The 23,304-nt window shown below is 38.5% G+C and overlaps 1 protein-coding gene across 10 annotated transcripts in view; it reads right to left on the minus strand.

Moving 5' to 3' along the window:
* Positions 1-23,304, minus strand: part of CDKAL1 (CDK5 regulatory subunit associated protein 1 like 1) — a 611,046-nt gene that overhangs the window by 422,670 nt on the left and 165,072 nt on the right. For all 10 annotated transcript variants that reach the window (XM_046640830.1, XM_046640826.1, XM_046640831.1 and 7 more), the window contains exon 7: positions 14,586-14,634. In XM_046640830.1, the coding sequence (XP_046496786.1) occupies positions 14,586-14,634 (49 nt within the window). The remainder of the gene's footprint in view (positions 1-14,585; positions 14,635-23,304) is intronic.

The raw sequence follows: 23,304 nt of genomic DNA on the forward strand, positions 1-23,304 counted from the left end.
GTTCTCACTTCACACAAATTCAGCACTATTAACTACACATTCAGAAGACCTGTCTGAACCCTAAGCTCTGGGTCTGCCTGCTGGAAAACTTCCTAGTAAAGCATTCCAACACCACACCAGGGACAGAGGGTAGAAAACTGAAGTGAAAAGAAAAAGTAAATGTACTGCAGACATCAATTCTCACATAAGTAAACTTAGTCACATCAATATGAGTATTATTTAATATCAGAAAGGCATGCTCTGGGGCCAGCCTGGTAGAGTAGTGGTTAAGTTTGCACACTCTGCTTTGTTGGTGGAACCCCAAATTGGGGTTCGCCAGTTTGGATCCCCGGTGTGCACTTACACACTGCTTATCAAGCCATGCTGTGGCAGGCATCCCATATATAAATAGAGGAAGATGGACACAGATGTTAGCTCAGGGCCAATCTTCCTCAGGAAAAAGAGGAGGATTGGTGGCAGAGGTTAGCTCAGGGGAGGAAGGGGGGGGAGAGGGGGAGACAGAGAGAGGGAGAGAGGGAGGGGGGGAGAGGGGGAGATGGAGAGGGGGAGAGGGGGAGGGAGACAGGGAGATAGGGAGACGGGAGAGGGGGAAAGAGGGGGAGGGGGGGGGAGAGAGGGAGGGAGGGGGAGCGAGGGAGGGAGAGAGAGGGAGGGAGAGGGAGGGGGAGAGAGGGAGGGAGAGGGAGGGAGGGAGAGGGAGGGGGAGAAAGAAAGGCATGCTCAATTTAATCTGTTTCTCTACAAAATGTTTTGAGTTATTGAATGGGCCCCATGACATAGTGGTTAAGTCTGGCATGCTCCTCTTTGGTGGCCCAGGTTCAAGGGTTCGAATCCCAGGTGTGGACCTACACCACTGTCAAGCCATGCTGTGGTGGCGACTGGCACAGAAGTTAGCTCAGGCTAATCTTCCTGAACCAAAAAAAGAAGAATATTGGCAATAAATGTTAGCTCAGAGCAAATCTTCCAGATCAAAAAAAAAAAAAAAGTTTGGAGTTATTACTTGACATATCCCTCTCAGGCATTTTTAACTATTTAATTACAAAAAAGAAAAAACCCCAAAAATGTAGCCAAAAGCTTGTCTCTACTCCATTTAGTGTCAATCTTCACGTATAGGCACCTCTCAAGAAAGCGAGCATTCTCTGACATTCACACTAAACTGTGACCCTCTCTTGAAATACTTTCATTTAAGAAGAAGAAAGCAAAGTAAAACAAAGAAGTTGGGTTAAATGGAAGCAGCAGCTTTGTCATGAGTCTAGGTTGGAAAACTTTATACGAAATGCTAGGACTGACTCAAAAACACAAGATCATTAAATTCAAGCTCCAATTTCAGCAAGCATGAAGAATTTAAATGTTAACAAGAACAATGACACCTAGAAAAAGATATTAAAATAAGAAAAGAACGGTAAGAATCAATTATCCAAACAGAATTCAAAGCGCAAATCAAAGTGTAAGTAAAGAGAGCCTCCCAAGGTACTGATGGTACCAGCGAGCATTTCCAGAGTTTAGCAAACCATGAAGGAGCCAACACCTTACCCGACAGACAGGTGGGTTGGGAAGGAAGCTAAGATAAGGTCATAATACAAAGTTTAAATCCATGTATGGAAGATGGAAAGATGAAAACATCTGTTGGAATAGAACATTCTTAGGCAATTTTTTTCTTCTATTTGCATAGCATTGCCAGTACAACTAATAATGATAATTATTTTAAGGTCATCATAGTAAACAAAGGATACATATAACAAATAATCCACATAAGCAAAATGTCTTCCTACCTTAATAGAGGCATCTTCTGGGGGCAAAGCACCATAAGGATTTAATTTTAAGTTTAATTACATCTTTTGCAAGTGGATATATCTTTGATGACAGTGGCAGATTTGTGTGGTGCCAATTTATTTTTACCATCTAAATCAAGTGTGTATCAAAGCATTCAAAAGTCAAAGCAGTCCCATATCAGTAACTCCACATTAGTACCTCACCTTAAAAGAACTCTTTAGGTCACTGGCTGTCTTGCTACAATAGGCTCTCCTGAATTCTAAATTTCTGAAATAGCTCCAAGGCATTAGTGTTTACAGCAATAAAGCTATGTATGCTTCAGTTTCAGCATGTAAAGCATCCGTGGCAGCAATACAGAACTTAATCATTGCTCATGCTCAAACCTATATTCCACAAATTACTGCACCAGGCGATGAAAGGAGAGATGCATTCAAGCTGCTAGGAAACAAGAAGAATAAAATACAAGACATGAGGAAGTTGTAAGCTACATTCAACTTTTAAAAACTGAAGCTCAGGGGCCGGCCCAGTGGCACAGAAGTTAAGTTTGCACATTCCGCTTCAGCCGCCTGGGGTTTGCCAATTTGGATCCCAGGTGTGGATCTATGCACTGCTTGTCAAACCATGCTGTCACAGGCATCCCACATATAAAATAGCCGAAGATAGGCATGGATGTTAGCTCAGGGCCAGTCCTCCTCAGCAAAAGAAAAAGAAGAAGAAGAAGATGATGATTGGCAGCAGATGTTAGCTCAGGGCTCATCTTCCTCGGAAAAAAAAACCCAAAAGACTGAAGCTCAAATTCTCACTTGCAATCACGAGTGAAAATTTCAAGTTTCCTCCTGCTACTATTTAACTCAAGCCACTATAAAGTGTCACAGAGGAGGGATAAGAAGCAGAGAAGGATGGACAGCTGTCTCATCTATGGAATTTAAAAAATACCTGTCTGTCCTTTCTGTGTTTCATTTCATCTCCAATTATAAGTTGAACACATCTGTACAGTGGGTAGTATAAAGGCAATCTAAACAGGAGGAGGTTAGGAAAGGGGGCATCTGGAGCTTACTTACTGGCTTTAAATTCACAGTCTTAGTCCTCAACTCCTTATGATAGGTGTTATTACTATCCTTCCACAGAAATGGCAACAATGAAATGTTAAGTGTAGAAATGTAAGAAAAACAAAGAGGATGTACACATGCATTTATACATTAATGCATATGCATAACTGAAACAAAAGTTCTACAATACCATAGATGAGCTTAAAAGATAAAGTATGAATGAAATATTATTTTATCAATATTTAAATACAACATAAACACTCCCAAAATACACTCCCCCTCAAAAAAAATCTATCCTGTCCTAACTCACCACATTGACTTGTGCCCTAAAAGAACTTAAGGTCTCAAGGAAAACAGACTTCTAAATAAGCAATGGGCGTGAAGTGTCAGAGATGGTCTGATCCATGTTTCCAGGAACAGTGGGAGAGCATGAGAGAGTGGTCAACTTTCCTAGGAAAGACCAGGGAAGGTTTCTAGTAGAAGCGACAAGGTAGTGTGGGAGGCTGAGCGAGCAAGACACAACTTACATACATGACTATATATATTTCACAGCACATTTGTACACAGTACTACTAACACAGCGAGCACAGTTCTTGGCTAGAATTCCTGCTTGTTGTTCATTTTCCACTTCTTAAAACCAGCCTATCACTAAAATCAGATTTCACTGCAAAGATTTATTAAGACTTGGCATGAAGGAGCCACACTGTGAAGAACCACGCCTTCAAAAATGAAAACGTTCTAAATATAGTTTAAGAGGTAGAAATTATGTGGGCTTGGGATGCAATCTTAGCTCTAATCAAAAGACTGATCAAACATTATTTTTAAAACTTAATTTTAAGAAGTTACAATTAATTTGGTTATGAAATATTAAAGACTGAAAGTTATCTACATCAAAATCCTTCTGGTTAGTTTCCATACTTATCTGATCTAAATACAAAACTAGGATTTAGAACACAGGCCATATCCTTAAAAAATGCACAAAGATTTTCTTGACCTAACCCATTTGACAGTAAAAACCGTATAAAATGTGTTTCACATTAAAACCTTCAAAAATTACCCTTAAAAAACACACCCAAGAGAATTTTCTCTATAGAATCTCTTCTTCAGCTTTTTATTGGTTAGATTAGCTTTTTCTGGTTGCTTACAATTACCGAATACTTTTACTCAGTGATTTCCTAAGTTAAGCACCTTTTCGGCAACATAAGACTAAAATATTCTCTTCAGAACTTTTTAAAAAATATAACAAATCTTGATTAACTCCTTACAAAAAAAGTTTTTATGCTGGCACAAAATAAAATGGCAAGTAAAACTGAGAGAAAGGAGAGGAAAGAGACATGAAAGGAATAAAATGTGTAAGCAAGCGAGGCTACGAAAGGGAACGAGAAATGGGTGAGCAGTGACCTTAAACAATAGGCCTGAGAGAAGAAAATAATAATAAATGGGCCTCACTTTCTCACTTCCTTCCATTCAAGGTAAGCAGCTTAACAGAACTTAAAAGAACATGAAATTAGAGGACCAGGTTTCAAATTATAGTACCCTGCTTCCTAACTGTATAATCAGTAATGCCAGGGTTCCTGTGGAGTACAAATGAATCAACGTATACGAAAAAGGAAGCCACAAAGAGCTAGACAGAAGTTAATTACAGTCACTACTATAATTAACGCGATTGTAATCCTATCAAGACCTATAGCGCTAATGACGTTTCTCAAAAGCAGGGCAAGGAGATTTTCAAAACTTTCAAACACTATAAGTTAAAGGCAGATCCCATTTATTTTTAAAGCTCTGGAGGGCTAGGAAATAGGTCACAAATAATTGCATTGATAATAATCAAATTTCCAAATGATTTTTTAAATATATAAAGTGGATTCAAGGTCACTCTACTAAATCAACTCACTTGCATTCTGATACAATTTCATAAACAGAGTGCCAGGAACCACACACGATGCTGGGTAAATCTAAGCATATGCGCCCAGAGAACCATGGCTGTTTTCCTAACCCAGGACACCTGAGTCACATGATCCTTACTGGGCTCTAACACTGGCTCACAACGGCAGGAACCTAGGTTGAGGGCCACATGGCAAATTCTCCAACCCTCAGCTTCCCCAGGTTCTGATAAACCACTGCCAACTCCACCTCTGGCAAGGAGTCTCACAGTTACCATTCCTCCAGCAGCAAGCACCCTTGAGAATCACCACTCCAGGACTGTTCTCATTTTACATTAAATCCTCTCAAGTCACATATTTTTCTCCACCAATCCCAGTCACCAAGACTAAAACAGCCTGTCTCAAGGTCCTGAAAATAATCATGCCCTAGGGTAGAAATGGAAGTAACTTCAAACAAGCATAAAACTCGTAAGCAACACTGGGAAGTACGCCACCCATCACCACCCAGGATGGCATGCAGTGGGAGAATTGTGCTTTCCTCAAGGCCCCCTTCACCGGAGAACACGGAGACAGCTGGAAGAAAAGGCATGGGACGTCCGCCACGAACGTCTTCAACTTCATTTTTAAGTCGGAAGGCATGAGGAAAGAAGTAGTAAAATCTGGCAGGTGCAGATTAGAATTTGCGAAAAAGCTAGTCACATTCTACTAACTTTTTGCTAGAGATCACTATCCAAAATGTCAACACCTCATTCTAATGACAAACTCTGAAACTCATTTCTACATTGCAGACTCAAACATTCCGAGAATTTCCCAGTTGAAGGGATCTTCCATGCCATACAATTTACGAATCGGGAACCTAAGAACCAGTGAGGTTGTGTGGGCTGTTAAGACATTGTTAGCAGCACAACCAAGTGTTTCAACACAGCTCTTCATAGTCTTGATCCAGGATTCTCAGCCATCACAGCCCAGACTTCAGTGCAGCTTAAAGAAATGCTGCGTTTGAATTTTCAGAGTTACAATAAAGATTTAGTGGGTTAGACACCATCCTTTATAAAGACATTTCAATTACTATTTCTTTATTACTCAATAAAATATATGCTCTGCTATAAAACGGTAGTACTGATAAACTTCCACTTAAAAATCCATCCATAGTTGATATCCTAACTAGAGATTCTGCAAATGAGTTTTTTCCTCCTTCAAACTTATTAGTAAATGAAATTGGTATCTAGTCTCCCAGTCTCAGAAGTAATTGCTACATATATGCTGTACCCTTTGGAGAGTGTTACAGAATGAACTTTTAAAAGAAAAGATGTGCATCTCCAAACATTAGATACAAATGTTAAAATCAGTCAGGCATTCTTTCTCCATGCTGATTACTAACATTAGGTTTTCTAAGAGAGGTCAATGGCATCACCTAATAAACACCACCCTACAACTGTCTGATTAAGTAAATTTTTCTAATTGTCACACAAAATTTTTGAGTAAAAGAGAAAATCAGATTTAAATTTCTTCGCTACTCACATCCAAGCTATCAAATTGTTCTAGTTTGCCAGTTTTACACTTGGCTGTGATATATCATTTTACCGACCAAAAACTTTTGTTTTTTAATAAATTTTTCAAGCATGATAATTTTTACGTATATTTTACTTTCCTACTGAAGTTTTAGATATTGCATCTCCCATATGACCTAGTTTCCACTTTATATTTCTATTTTTGGGGAACTCAGCTCTAAAGTACTAAAAGAGAATTACCAACACAATACAATTTACTATTGTGTTAAAAAAGTCAACCCGAAACAGAAAATACCGCAATTAACCTACAACTTCATCCTCTATTTGAAAAATGTAATGAAGCTGCTAGTATTTTCTCTAAGTTTATAGCCCCAACTATTCTCACTACATTTAACTAAACAAAAATAGCAGATTCTTTAAATGAAGACTAAAACTTTTCCAGATGCATAATAAAGCACATATAATATGCATGCAGAGTATAAAAGCAGTGTACCACATGCCAATTCTCTTAAGAGTTAGTTATAATAAGGAAAGAACATCATATGAAAAAAATTTCCTTTTTAAGTATATCAACTTTTTTAAAAACTACATTAATTTTCATGTTTTCTATGAGAGCCTCAAAACAGGATTAATTGATCTACTTGGCTTTTTATTTTTCTTTGTGAGGAAGACTGGCTCTGAGCTAACATCTGTGCCAATCTTCCTCTATTTTACGTGGGATGCCTCTAGAGCATAGCTTTATGAGCAGTGGTAGGCCCGCACCCAGGATCTGAACCTGCGAACCCTGAGCCATAGAAATGGATTGCGCAAACTTAACCACTACATCACTGGGCCAGTCCCTACTTAGCATTTTTTACTAAACAACAACTCCTATTAGATTAAATAGAAATTAGAAATTAGAATCTTGGGGACTCAGAAATTGTTACATCTGAAAATACCAAATATCCGAAATAAAAATGATTAATATACAAACTTAAAATCAGGTTGTTCAAACTTTATAAACTGTTTTACATTAGCAATTTTCACAAAAGTCTAGACTACAATAACACATTTTTTGAGAATTCAACAATACTTATAGTCTCACTTTCATGCAATCTGCCAAGGCACTATCAAGAGTTAACATGTAAGCCCAATTTCACAGTAGGCAAGTCCTTGTTAATATTTAAACAAGGGAGGATGGGGCTACTTGAGCAGACAAATCAGTGGGACCACTAACAGAAGGGTTGGGTCATGGGAAGCCTGAGAGGTTCAAGCTAAAAGTAATTTCCTTTCCTTGTTTTGAATAATCAAACCCAGTGAACCATTATAACAGTGTGTTACGTGAAAACTACAGTAAGATCATCAACCTAACAAACTATTCAACATCATGCTCCCTGTCCCCACCCTGGATTGGAGAAATCAAAACTTAATGAAATATCCAAGTCTTCACATAAATAAATTCCATTAATAATAAAAGGTGGTTTCAAACCACGAGAAAACGCATCTTTGAATGGAAAAGGAAACATAAGTGATGAACACACCTAAAGCAGTGTAATTAAATTTAAGACAAACCAAAAACATATAAAACAATTCTGAAGCCAGCATAAAGCAGGAGAATCTACCTGGGGGACACATTCAAGCATTTACTTTAGTTTTAAAAGCTTTAATGACAGAGAAATATTGGATAAAAAAGTTACTTAATTACTTTTATTTTTTTTAAAACAGTAAACATGACGATTTATAATGTTTAAGGAAGACTCTTTCAAGAGAACCTACTGGATATTTTGTAGCAGATAAAACTGAGGTTACTCAGTATGTGTGGGGTTGGAAACAGGACTGATAATTTAGGTAATAAAGTTATAGAAATACAGACAAGACATGACACGGTGGTTTCTCTGAGAGACAGTTCTTTCCACCATTACTCCAAACCAGCCATGATGGAATAAAGTGATGCAGAAAATCAACTGAAAGTCCTGTGGTAGAACTTTGCTGTTTGGGACCATAAAGAAATTTGCCTATTCTCATTTCTAAAACTATTATGCTTTGTATCTATCTAAGAGAGAGACAATGAATAAAAAGAAATTCACTCTACAAATAACATATACAGAAGTATAGAGGACAAATAAGTAAAATTAGAATGCTATTGTTAATTTGGGGAGAGAAAGGTGAAAGGTTAAGAAAGGACATAAACTGATGCATTTCAGAAGACGGCAATATGCAATGGGTACCAAACAGTAATCACATATTAACATAGTACATAAACTTAAACAGGCTCATTGGAAAAACCTAAGTAAATAACAGCAATAAATTTCTGGCTTTTACTTATTAGAAGTTAGAAGTTATCACCTATTTAATTACACCACTGAGACTGGAAGTATTCCCAATATGTAAAATGAACACACAACTTTTCCCACTATATTTAGACTACAGTAACTGTATCAGAGATTACACATAATGAGAGGATGCATAAAAGTGTTCTTTCAAAAAAGCATATTTTGAAAATCAATAAAACTATTTTTTTGAAAAGCAAACATTGAGAAAGCAGATGTGTTTTTGTGGTCCCAGAGCTACCATGCGACACAGCCAAGCTCAATTCACTTAATTATTAAGTTTGAAAAACATCCTCAAGCAAATGTCCACTGGACTTTGTAGGGAGGTTACTCAGTCATTAACACTGATAAAACTACACTTGATATAGTTCTGCCTTCCAGTCTCAATTTACAAAGAGTTTATACACTGAATTAGCATCAGATGCAAAGTACAGAATCTGACAGAGTGAAGATGAATAGCAATGTGTTAAGTAAGAAAGAGCTGTTTGGTGAAGTACCCTGGGAATCTGGGCTGGTCTAATCCAAGATCACATCAATTACCGAGAAGTTAGGGGAAACAGAAAATCAATTAAACTTGCAGATGTACCATAGTGGGAAAGTCTTGAATCACCAACACCGGAGGCATTTGGAATCACACTGAATGAAATACCAGCAAACATATTAATAACAATAGAGACCTCTTTTATTAGAGGTTTGCTGGGGAAGAAATATGACTTAATAGTAAAAACACTTTTCTAGTTTCAATAGGCAATATTTATTTGCAATCATTTGTCTTAAGTTACCCAATCAGACTATCTTTTACAAAGATAAGAATTTTTTAAGATTTTTTTGTTTAGAGGACTTCATGTACACATATCAGAAGAAACACAGACTTATATTTCCTTCAGAGCTTTCATACAAAAAACAAAAGGTTTTAATGACCATGTAAACCAAGACAAAGGTACATTCGAGTATTTTTAAAAGAAAGAAATGAAGGTAAATTCTTTAAACACCACACTTCCTCCCTTAGAGTCAGTTACATATCTTGTTGAATTATCAAGATGATACAGAAGAAAATCCTAAATTCATTATAATCTGGTCTCTCCTAAAGCAAACACTCTAAATGGCTGGAATTTTCAGGCCACTATTGAAATAATGAGGATTCATTCAGAATAACTTGAAATTTTCCATTTTGTTCCAACCAAGACAGATACAAATGGAATATGCTTTGTAAGTATGTTATGTATATTAATTACAATAGGTTTAAATCATTCAGCATCAATGTATCTTATTAATGTTTTTTAAAACATTACTTGGTATAATATAAGAAGCAACAAGAAGAATGCAAACAGGCTGTGGCAGAGGCTGTATGTTCAAACCTCTTTCAAGAAGACATACGAAGAGAGCCCAACAGGAATCAAATGTGGAAGTAAGACAGTTATGGCAAAGCCCTCTTGTCAGGCTGTCTTCCATCTGGCCCTTCTGGGCAGAGCCCTGCTTCTCCACGGAGCATTTATCAATCAGGATCCCAGCAAAGCAGATGGCACACTGCATAACTGAAGAGATTTTAATAAAGGGACTATTTACTAAAGTTTGGCAAGGTTAAGAAAACTAACAAGAGACAATGCAATACTCTCAGGCTAGCAACAATGGGGTGCTGTTTCCACCCCAGGCCTGAAAAAGCAAAGGAAGGGAACAGTTACAGGAACTCGGAAAACGAGATGAAGAGAGAGGGCCACTGAGAGAAGCTGTGGCCTTCGGGTGAGGGAAGGAACCAAGCCAGGATGAGCATGGAAAGAGGGAGTGAGAGAGGAGAACAAATACTCCTATCTCACACTCTAGTCACACCTCCAACCTCCAATTATCAAAACCCAACTAGACTAGACACCAGATAGCAAGGATTCTACTGACACAGTCTACAAGTCAGCCTCCATGGACACACATCAAGGTGGAGAAGGGTGGAGAATAGACCTGGAAGAGCAAACAGAACGTATCCACTTCTGCGCAGGACCCTAAGATGAATGCAAAGCAAAATGCAAATAATATACAAGAAACATCAAATAGCACAGTTGGCTGGAGCAAAAGGTATGTATGGAATTAAAGGAAGAAAAAGTGAAAATGATAGAATGGGGTAGAAGATAATTAAGATCACGCTAAGAAGTCACAAATTAATTTGGAAGGTAATAGGCAACCACTGAAGGTACACATGCAGGAGAATAAAATAATCCCATAACAGTAGCAGTGTATATAGCCAGATTGAAAGGAGAGTCACCGATAGTAACGGTCAGGTAGATTATTCCAGCAGTTAGGCATTAAGGAGATAGTAAAAAATAAACATTAACATGAACTGATCTCCTATATGTCCAGGGTACCTCAAAAATCTTATCCGTTTAATCCTCTCCATTTTAAACTGAGAAAACTAAGCCTCAGAAAAGTAACTTGCTGAAAAAAACCAACAACTACTTAACTGCTACAAAGGCCACATTATTTCACTAACTTGTGCTGTCTAAATGAAGTATTGGCAATAGAAATAGAAAGCAAAGAATGTAAGTTCACTGTCAGGCCCAGATCTCACTAACCAGGAGATCTCAGACAAGTTACTTAACCCCTTCTTAACTCAGCTTCCTCATCTGCAAATTAAGGGCACCTATCAAAATTATTTCTTCCCTCTCTAAAATTTTCTTGTAGCATTACTAAGTAAGACTTAATTCATCAGACTTCCCACCCTCAAACCAATCTGTCAACGGACATCCCCATGAACTTCATCTTCAACTCATCTCTTGCTACAGATACTCACAATTAAACCCAATTGCAGTCTACCTAACAAATCCACTCAAGCTGAAACTCTTCAGTGAGAAGGCATCCCTAATTAACCCAACCTGGAAGTGACAGGCCTTCTGTGATATACATTCATGTGCTGCACAACATCAGTTTGATCAACAATAGACCACATATACTACGGTGGTCCCATAAGATTAGTTCCATATAGCCTAGGTGTATATTAGGCTATACTATCTAGGTTTGTGTCAGCATACCCCATGATGTTTACACAATGACAAAATCACCTAACAATGCATTTCTCAGAAAATATCCCCATAGTTAAGCAACACATGACTATAATAAGAAATAGATATTTGATATTCATTTCCAGTTCCTGGTACAGAGCTCCTAAAACTCTTATAATTTCCTGAGTGATAGGAGGGAGAGGAGCATCTTTTCTAATTCATAATAAGCCCTTTTCAATCATATCTGAATTTATGCTAATAAGGTAACTCTTGGAGGATGGAGGTGGGTTGCCAGAGGAATCAACCATGTGATTAGAGGACTGGAACTTTCAGTCCCATCCCTCAACCTTCAGGGAGGGGAGAGGGGCTGGACAATAAATCCAATCACCAATTCCCAATAATTTAATCAATCATGCCTATGTAATGAAGTCTCCATTAAAAACTCTAAATGATCGGGTCTGGAGAGCTTCCCGGCTGGTGAATGCATCAAATAGGTGTGCAGCGGTATCCCACTGTTGTTTAAATGTGCATTTCCCTGATGACACGTGATGTGGAGCACCTTTTCATATGCTTATCTGCCATCTGTATATCTTCTTTGGTGAGGTGTCTGATAAGGTATTTGACCCATTTTTTAACTGGGTTGTTTATTTTCTTATTGTTGAGTTTTAAGAGTTCTTTATATATTTTAGATAATAGTCTTTCTTCAGAAATATTGTTTGCAAGTATTTTCTCCCAGTCTGTGGCTTGTCTTCTCATTCTCTTATAGTGTTATTTGCAAAGCATAAGTTTTTAATTTTACTCAAGTGCAGTTCATTAATTCTTTCTTTCATGGATCATGCCTTTAGTGTTGCATCTAAAAAGTCAACGCCATACACAAGGTCACCCAGATTTTCTCCTGTGTTATCTTCACTACCATTAATTATTAAAAAAAAAAAAAATTGTGGGGCCGGCTCCGTGGCCGAGTGGTCAAGTTCGTGCGATCCGCTGCGGCGGCCCAGGGTTCGGATCCTAGGCGCGGACATGGCACTGCTCGTCAGGCCACGTTGAGGCGGCGTCCCACATCCCACAACTAGAAGGACCTGCAACTAAGATATACAACTGTGTACGGGGGGGTTTGGGGAGATAAAGCAGGAAAAAAAAAAAAAGATTGGCAACAGTTGTTAGCCCAGGTGTGAATCCTTAAAAAAAAAAAAAAAATTGCATGGCCAGTATGTGCCTGGTACTCAAGACAGAAGATAAATCAGCAACAACACCCTCAAGCATCCTGAAGCACTGTTGCTTTAAGAAGCTCAACTGAACAACCATCATGGCAGTTATTCTCAACTGGGAGAGAGCAGAGAAGTCAGAGTACACTGTGAATGAAGTCAAACTTCAGAGCACAGGCATTGGAGCCAGCCTGCCTGGACTCAAGTCCCTACTCTGCCACTCACTAGCTGTGCACTCCTGTGCCTCAACTTCCTCACCTGAAAAATGAGGAAAATATTCATACTCACTTCACTCCCAGTTGTAAGATTAAATTGTTGTAAAGATTAAATGACAATCCACGTGAGGAACTTAGCATAGTGCCTGTCACGCTGTAAGTCCACAATAAATGCTAGTACTTTTTTTTTTTGGAGGACTATTAGCCCTGAGCTAACATCCGCCACCAATTCTCCTCTTTTTTTGCTGAAGAAGATTGGCCCTGAGCTAACATCTGTGCCCAGCTTCCTCTATTTTATATGTGGGAGGCCTGCCACAGCATGGCTTGATAACTGGTGTGTAGGTCTGCACCCAGGATCCAAACTGGTGAACCCCGGGCCACTGAAGCAGAGTGCACGAACTGAACCACTGTGCCACTGGGCCAGCCCCAATGTTAGCACTTCTAGATTCTCTAAGAGGGGGTTGAGGTATAGTTTGAAACAATATTCAAAATTACCACGGTTATAAATTTCTAATCATGATACTTTATTTAATTTGGAATTTCAAAGAAAATTAAGGTATAGTCTATTTCTTATATTCTGTGGCCATCAAATAAATCAAAGATTGGAAATCCATGAATAACAACATGTGGAAGGTAGTAGATGTAAGTCAGTAGGAAAAGCATGTGGTTAAAAATCTCAATTTGGTGGAAGTAGTCTTTTTTTTAAAACATAAAATTCTCATTTATAACCAAATGGTTAAAATTTTAAGTGAGAACTTCAATTGTTTTAACTTAATATTTCAATATCATATTACTGCTTTCATTTGTACTACTCTAACAGAGGAAAAGTAGACTACAAATATTTAGAAACTAAACCACAGAATTAAGGATGGCTCGTTTCTCGACGACTTCACAATACGAATCTGTTTTAAAGAACACTGGCTAATGAAAGAAAGTATAATTCTATTTCCTAGCATAACTACAAAAATCACATGCAGAAGAGGTTATCAAAATTGACTACAACTGGGGCTGGCCCCGTGGCCAAGTGGTTGGGTTTGTGCGCTCTGCTGCAGGTGGCCTGGTGTTTCGTTGGTTCGAATCCTGGGCGTGGACATGGCATCGCTCATCAAGCCACTCTGAGGAAGCGTCCCACATGCCACAACTAGAAGGACCCACAACGAAGAATATACAACTACGTACTGGGGGGCTTTGGGAGAAAAAGGAAAAAAATAAAATTAAAAAAAAAAATTGACTACAACTTTTAAAAGTACTTTAAAAAAAGATAACTTCAATTAATTATGTGATATGAAAACATGCAAATGTCATTTATATCTCAATAAAACTGCAAAAAATGCAAATAAAATCATTTCACTTTAAAATTGATTAAATTCTATCTTCCTGATCTGATATTTCAATTAAATCTACTTTACACAAAAATAAAAGTGAACTTAAAAAAAAAAAAAAGACTATGACCTGACGCATTTATAAGCCAACCAAATATATGCCTCCTATACTGGATTGGTCAATGCATGGAGTTGTCAAGGAAAAAAAATTTTATGAGTTTATATCTAAAACAATAACTTTCATAAAGATGCTAAATAAATGCTAACTAGAAGGTATTTTCATAATATAGTTCAAACAATATATACGTCTGCTTATCTTACTTTCAACAATTACCTTTAATTGTTTCCTCCACCACTTCTACCACTCGATCTATCTGTTGAACCTAAAAAGAAAACAAACTGTTAGGCAAGCAATTTACATGGAGAAGAAATATTAATTTGTGTTTATTCTTCTGCTTGAGTCAATGTAACACATTTTCTAAGCACACAAAACAGGTTTTCTTTAATTAATGCATTTAGAGATACTATAAAAATATTCAGTATTAACGTTTTGTGTTACAACGACATATGAAATGATCACTGTCCTGTCCTCTGATGATAACTGAAGAAATCCTATTACATTTAACTAAACTGCCTGGAGTTCTGCTAGGACAGCCTATCAACACAATCTAAACATGTCCTGAGACAGAAACTGAAGTTTAATTAAAACATGTCTCTTCACACAGAGCTTCAAGAAAAAAGGCATAAAGTAACAATCCACACAAAAGGACATGCTGGTATTAAGGAGATCTACCCCAAATCCTATGCTGTATTATTTTAATACTGAAACCCCTTTTAATGAATTTCTACCACGTGCTTGCGTACTGGGCTCAGGTCCATGGAATACAAAGTCAAGTAATAACAGCTCCTGCCCTGGACACCAGTGACTAAGGAGGACTTCCCAGGGTGCCATGGGAACACAGAGGAAAGGTAATCAAATCTGACTGAGTGATCGGGAACGCTTCTTAGAGAAACAAAGGTGACTCTTGAGGGATAAACAGGATGAAGATATGAGAAGCCCACTAAGGAGACTGAGTGAGAGCAGCTAGAGCTACAAGGAAAATGAAAAACAGCAAGGATTGTAGTCCAAGAAGCTAAAGGAAGAGAGAAAGTCAAGAAAGAATAGGTCATAAGTTAATATTACCTCTAGTTTAAAAATCCTCAGATTATCATTGTTTTACTACAGAAGAAATACATTTTCACTGAAAAAATTCAAACAAAATAGAAATATAAAGAGGAAATAAAGTAATCCACAACATCTTCTACTCCTCAGATGAAATTACTCATAATAGTTTGATGAATAGATACCAAGACGTTTTCCAGTGGTAAACATTTATACAGTTCTGCAGTTTTTTCTTTTTTCTTACAAATTATGAGATAGATAGATACATAATAGATAAAATAATACACCTGACCCTAGTTTCTTTTTCTTTTTTTTTTAAAGCTTGGCAGCTGAGCTAACCTGTTGCCCATCCCCTTCCCGGTCCCCTTCTCCGTCTCCTCCTCCTTCTCCCCAAAGCCCTCCAGTACATAGTTGTATATTGTAGATGTAGCTTCTTCTGGCTGTGCTCTGTGGGACACCACCTCAGCATGGCTTGATGAGCACTGCTAGGTCCACATCCAGGATCCGAACTAGTGAAACCCTGGGCCACCAAACCAGAGTGCGCAAACTTAACCACTCGGCCACATGGCCAGCCCCCATGATTCTTTTTCCTATGTATCATAAGCATATAGAAGTCTACTTCATTAATTTTATTAGCTGCCTAGTATCTCATGTAGAGATATACTATAATGAATTCATCCATTCCCCTATTGATAGACCTTTATGTTATTTCTAATCTTTCATTATTATAGAACAATGCTGCAATGAACTCAACTGAGACAGGAAACCTTTTAAAAGACTTTATTAAAAGTGGAAAAGCAAATCTCTTTAAAATATTCCTTTGGCATCAGTGTCTTCTAGGAAATAAGAAAAGACTTGTGAGAATACACTATCCAACTCTGCCTTTGACCATTCAGCTCAGCACGACAGTAGCAGGAGCAATCATTATTGAGAAATTGCCAAAGCAAAGCAAATTTCAGAGAACGTTGGCTCTTTAGTTCCAAACAAACCTATCTAACTGTAGATGTGTCCACCTGGAACCACTGCAACCATCAGGTTCTAGTTTTATTAAGAGAGGCCATGTGGTTTCCTTACAGAATGCGATCAAAGCCAGGATAACAAGAGAATTCAAAGAGGAGGAAGTAGCCAACAGTGTGAAATGCCACAGAGATAACAAGTAACATACAGACGAGAATGGGTATGCCTGATTTAACAGCGAGGGGGTCAACGAATCCAGGGGAAGCAGTGAGTTCAGTAGTAATAAGTTATAAATAAGAAAATGGTGTGGCCGGCCCAGTGGTGCAGTGGCTAAGTGCACACGTTCCGTTTCGGTGGCCTGGGGTTCGCCAGTTTGGATCCTGGGTGTGGACATGGCACCACTTGGCAAGCCATGCTGTGGTAGGCGTCCCACATATAAAGTGGAGGAAGATGGGCACGGACGTTAGCTCAGGGCCAGCCTTCCTCAGGAAAAAAGAGGAGGGTTGGCAGCAGATATTAGCTCAGGGCTAATCTTCCACAAAAAAAAAAAAGAAAGAAAGAAAAGAAAATGGTGACAGCTAATATAGACTTTGCCATTAGTGCCGTCGAGTCAATGCTGACTCCTAGTGACCTTGTGTACAGCAAAGCAGAACCCTGCCCAATCTTTTCATGCTATCCTCTCCCCTTTCAGTGCTGTATCAGACAATGCTCCACTGCTATTCATAGGGTTTTTACGGCCAATTTTTTCAAAAGTGGGTGGCCAGGTTCTTCTTCCTAGACTGTCTTAATCTGGAAGCTCTGCTGAAGTCTGTCCACCATGGGTGACCCTGCTATTTGAAATCCTGGTCGCATAGCTTTCAGCATCACAGCAACATGCAGCCACCACGGTATGACAACCGACAGATGACCGACAGGTAATGTGGTTCCCTGCCCCGGGAGACAAATCTGGGCTGAGGTGGTGAGAGCGCCAAATCTTAAGCACCAGACCACCAAATACAGACTAGTCTTACAAAAAGGTGGGTCAAAAGGGAAAGAAAAAGAGGACTCCTAGTAGTTAGAGGAAATTGAGTATACATGTGATGGTATATTTAACTATTTCTTTTTTGTTTTATGAAGTTTATATGCTGAGGGGAGAAAGGCCACCGAGAAAAAGGAGCTGAAGATAGAAGAAATAGTTGATGAAGTTCAGTCCCTCAGGAAGTAGAGAGGGTAAGATCCAAAAAACACATAGAGACACAAGTCAAGAATGGGAGAGAGGCCAAGTCATCATCTTCTGAACAAGGGGTTAGGAGAAAAGCAGGGGAATAGATGGGAGTACCCTCATGAAAGTCAGAAAGGATGCTAAGTAAGTATCCCACCTGTTGGCCTCAACTCTCTCAGGGAAATAAGAAGCAAATTCATCCGCTATGAGTGAGAAAGCACACTGTTATACAAGAATAGAATGAATGTTTAAAATATCTGTTGTAAGTTTAACACCTGTTAAAAGAAGTGATGACTAGGGACACAAAAAAATGCCAGACAGTACTAGTTATCACAGTACTGTCTGGCCAAATAAGAGACTATGAATTTTTTTAACAATGCCTCCATGTACAGCTGTAATTTTTCTCAGGGCCCAGCAGTTCTTGAGTAGGAGCCAAACAGTTAGATAAATGGATTGATGCAAGGTTTGTTCATTCCATCATTCATTCATTCATTCACTCATCATTTAGTGAACATCAAACATATATCAGGACGGCTCAAAGGGCTGGGGAAACAGAACTAAAGAGACTTATAGGATGAACCTGAAGAATATGGAAGAAAGTAAATTAACTATGCTTTTTGGATAAGACAAAGCTTAGGGAATAGGTCAGATAGGGAAAGAAGCAGAGCCAGAAAGTAGAAATGAAGTGGCTGGGGGTTGGGGGAAGGAAGGAAGATAGAAAAGGGAGGGTGAAAAAGGAGAGAGGAAAAAGGAGAAAAGAGGATAGGACGTTATAATCAGAGTCTGGATACAGGTATTTAGGATTTTTGAAGAACAGCAAGATCCAAGATCTGGTCATGAGAAAAAGTGGCTGAAACAGGATGAAGGTGATAACTACTGGAGTTGTGAAGTAAGGAAGTGAGAGCTTACAGTGTTGGTGAGACATTACACATGGACACTCAGGCAGCCAATGATATTAGAGACATGGGTAGGATAAGGAGGGAAAAGTTGGTCAAATGTTTCAGAGAATGTGGGTGAATGAGAAAGATACCAGTTGAAGCTGGAAGACAGAGAATAAAAGGAGTACGATATGAGATAATCCAACAATGGATCCAAAACAAAAATGCTGTCCTATGCCATTGGAGATACAACAGCCCAAAGGGAGTCTTGTACCCAGTGCTGTAGCCCATGGACTGAATAAGACGCAGTAACCTTACAGAAGAGTAAGGGTAACATGTCGAGGAAACAGTCAAAAGGTTAAAAAGCTGGGGGTAAGCTAAAACTATAAAATTCTTAGAAGAAAATGGGGCCATAAATCTAGACGAACCTTGGATTAGACAATGGTTTCTTAGATATTACACCAAAAGCATGAGCAACAAAAGAAAAAAGATAAACTGGACATTATCAAAATTAAAACCCCTTGGTACAAAGGACACCATCAAAAAAGTAAGACGACAACATAGAAAACGGAAGAAAATTTTTGCAAATCATAAATTTGATAAGGGACTTCTATCTAGAATATATAAATAACTCCTACAACTCAACAATAAAAAGACAAACCGGGGCTGGTCTGGTGGCACAGCGGTTAAGTTCGCACGTTCCGCTTCTCAGCGGCCCGGGGTTTGCCGGCAAACCTGGGTGTGGACATGGCACCGCTTGGCACGCCATGCTGTGGTAGGTGTCCCACATATAAAGTAGAGAAAGATGGGCACGGATGTTACCTCAGGGCCAGGCTTCCTCAGCAAAAAGAGGAGGACTGGCAGTAGTTAGCTCAGGGCTAATCTTCCTCAAAAAAAAAAAAAGACAAACTATTTAAAAATGGGCAAAAGATCTGAATAGACAGTTCTCCAAGGAAGACATTCAAATGGCCAATAAGCACATGAAAAGATGTTCAACATCATTAGCCAAAAAGGGAATTTTAATCAAACCACAATGGAAGAGTGGGGAGTTATTCTTTAATGGGTATAGATTTTCTATTTGGAAAGATGAATCATTCTGGAGATGGATGATGAGATTGTTGCACAGCAGTGTGAATGGACTTAATGCCACTGAACCATACACTTAAAATCAGTTAAAATAGTAAATTTTATGTTAAGGATATTTTACCATAATGGGATACTACTTCAGACCCACTAGGATGGCTATAATCAAAAAGTCAGACAATAATAAGTGTGGACAAGGATATGTAGAAATTGGAACCCTGACACATTGCTAGTAAAAGTGTAGTAAGACAGTACAGTTGCTCTGGAAAACAGTCTGGCAGAGTCTCAAACAGTGAAACATAGTTCCCATATGATCCAGGAATTCCAATCCGAAGTATACGCCCAACAGAAATGAAAACATATGTCCACACAAAAACTTGTACAGGAATGTTCATAGCAGCATTATTTCTAATAAGTAAAATGTAAAAACAACCCAAGTTTCATTAACTGATGAAGGGATAAACAAAAGTTGGTATAACCATATAATGAAATAGCATTAAACCATAAAGAGGAATAACATATTGACCTAAGCTAAGACATCATGCTCAGTGAAAGAAGCCAGACAAAAAAAGTCAAATACTGCATAATTCTATGTATATGAAATGGCCAGAAGAGGGAAATGTTCAGACATAAAGTAGATTAGCGATTGCCTATGATGGGTGGTGAAAGAAATGAGAGGGACTGCTAAGGAGTCCTGAGTTTCTTTCTGGAGTGATGAAAATATTCTGAAGTTGGTCGTGATGATCACATGACTCTGTGAACATATTAGAAACCATTGAATTACACACTTTAAATGGGACAACTGTATGGTGTGTGAATTACACCTCAAAAAAGCTGTTATTACAAAAAAACGTTGAAGGTGGTCAAATGTTCTAACGTCAAGGTCTGCAACTCAAGGGAAAACTGAGGAAATGTTCCAAATTAAAGGAGACTACAGAGACCTGATAATGAATGCAACTTTGGATCTGAGATTTTCCTTTTCCTATAAAGGACGTTACCGGGACAATTGGCAAGATTTGAATAAGGTCTGCACACTAACTCTAATACTGTTTCAATGTCAATTTCCTGATTTTTATAATTGTCCTACAGTGCTGTAAGAGAATATCCTTGCTTCTGAAATACAGGAACAGTCAGAAGTAAAGGAGCATCACCTCTGCATCTTACTCTCAAAAGGGATCAGAAAAGAATGTGCACATATAAAAAGAGAATGATAAGCAAACGTTAAAATATTAACACTTGCGGAATCTGGATAAAGAGAATATGGTAATTCTTTATATTTGCAACTTTTCTGTGAGTGTGAAATTATGTCAAAATAAAAGTTTAAGTATGTGTGTATGTATGTGTGTGTATTGAAGAAATAGCAATTGTCTTTTACCCTTAACGTCACACAAAATTTGATTGAATGTATACAGTTGAAAATACATTCTCTGGTTTTAAAAAAGTACTTGATTACATTTGCTTTTATGGCAGAGAAATGGATACCGCCTACACATGATAATTTAATCACTGAGTGGTGTGGGAGAACCCCAGGACTTTCAAAAGAATGGTCTAGCAAACTTTAAGAAAAAGAAAAGCATTTGCTTACAAACAGGGCAGAAGTTCATTAAATGATTTAAAGAAAATATTGTCTCATTTCCATTTCTGGTAAGGTGGATATTGGAGGAAGCAGTGGGAGAAAATGAAAGACACAAGGGGAGGCAGAAATAAGGGAAAGCAGAGTCAGGGGAGGGGTAGTTAAATGGAAGAGGGAGAAGTCAGGAGGCAAAAAAGCACAGGGTGGCAGGCAGGAAGAGAAGAAAAAACAATCACGAGTGAAAGAACACACTCAAGAGTCACGTGGAGTAATGAAGAATATATTGAATTCATTCTGGGCAGAAAAGGAAAGCTGTTCTTAATTAATACTATAAATTGTAGCCCTGAATACACAAGAGCTTAGTCTCTGGCATATAATTCAAATAAAATAAATAAAACAGTATCTTGTGTCCTTCAGGCACTTAGTTATAAATATACAGGAAAAAAAGGACATGCAGTATGTTCTATTACTGACTCCATATGCTCTCGACAATGAAGAAAGGAGCTAGTGAATAAACAATTCATAAATAACATTAATGAGTCACTCTGCTGCAGAACTTTTAAAAGAAATCCATAAAAATATTGTATTCAGCTATTATGAACTACTCCAAATTTATAACTAAACATATACTGAAGCAACAAACCTATACAAAGCGCCTAAAGCAAATACAAGTGTTATTCCGAAATCGCCTAATTGTTTAGAGCAGTGCTACCCAATAGAACTTTCTACAATGATGGAAATGTTTATATGCTGTGCTGTCCAACATGGGAGCCACTAGCCACATGTAGTTACTGCAGACTTGAATTGTGGCTACTGTGACTGAGGAACTGAATTTTAATTTTCATTAATTTAAACAGTCACATATGGCTACTGGCTACCATACTGGAAAGTGCAGGTTTAGAGTACAGCTAAGCTAGCCACCCAGTTTGTGGTGATTTGTTATGACAGCCCTAGGAAACTAACACACAGCTCAAACACAATTTTGTCAATTAGGCTAAAAAAAGTCCAGTCAGGGAATAAGCTGATACCGTTCCGCAGTTAGAGGTTCTGCATTAGTATGCACTTCAAGTATCTTTTTTTTCTGAACAACCAGCGGGTAGATAAGTTAATGACCAGTAGTAACACAGCGCTAGCTCACATTCCTTAAGCAATTACTATGTTCCAGGCTCTGTGCTAACATGTCACAGACACTATCACATTTAATCCTCATAACATGCCTAGGCAGTGGATACTACTGTTACTTCCAAGGCTGAGGGAACTGAGGCACAGGGCTATGCAGCTAAATTCTTGTCACATATTCTTAGTGGATCTTATCCAGGAAAGGCACACAGGTGGCAGGCACATTTCATGAATTTCCCTTTTCCTATACGCCCAGAGGTCACTACTAAATGATCACAGAATGCTATCCAACTGAACCTGGACTTTCTAGAGACCCAGGCAACAACTATTCCTCCAAACTACCCCCCTGACAAATCACCACCAGTGTGCATGCATTCACTTCACAAATGTCTACTAAGCACCAACCAAGCCCTATGCATTGTTCTAGGAACTGGGGACATAAGGATGAAAAACATCAAGTCCCTTCTTCAGGGGTCTTACGTTCTAGTTGTAGGAGACAAACCTGTAAACAACTGAAAACATTCATTTCCCATCATGACAGATCATATAAAGAAAATAAAATCTGGGGGTGGCAGGAGGTGGAGAGGGCAATTTTGCTCCAGTGGTCCAGGTAACGCTCTTAACAGATAGCATTAATCCTAGGACCTGAACCAAAAGACAGAAGCATCATTGTGAATCTCCAGGCAGAAAAGTACATATAAGGGCTGAGAGACAGAAATGATGGCGAATGAAGGGCAGACTGGTAGAAGATGAAGCCAGATAATTAGGGGAGAAAGATTATGTGAGACCTTGTAGCTCTTGCCATATAGTTTAGATTTTATTCTACTTGCAAAAGGAAGTCTCTGGAGGGTTAACAGAACAATTTCAACAGCATTGCTCAGGCTAATCCTATTCAAAATGTGCAAAGACCATTCTTCTTCCTTTTTTTTTTTTTTTTTTTTTTGCTGAGGAAGATTAGCCCTGAACTAACATCTATGACCATCTTCCTCTATTTTTTGTATGTGGGACACTGCCACAGCATGGCTTGATGAGCAGTGCATAGGTCTGTGCCCAGGATCCAAACCTGCAAACCCAAGGCCA

This window comes from Equus quagga, chromosome 15 (genome assembly GCF_021613505.1).
Source record: "Equus quagga isolate Etosha38 chromosome 15, UCLA_HA_Equagga_1.0, whole genome shotgun sequence".
NCBI lineage: Eukaryota > Metazoa > Chordata > Mammalia > Perissodactyla > Equidae > Equus > Equus quagga.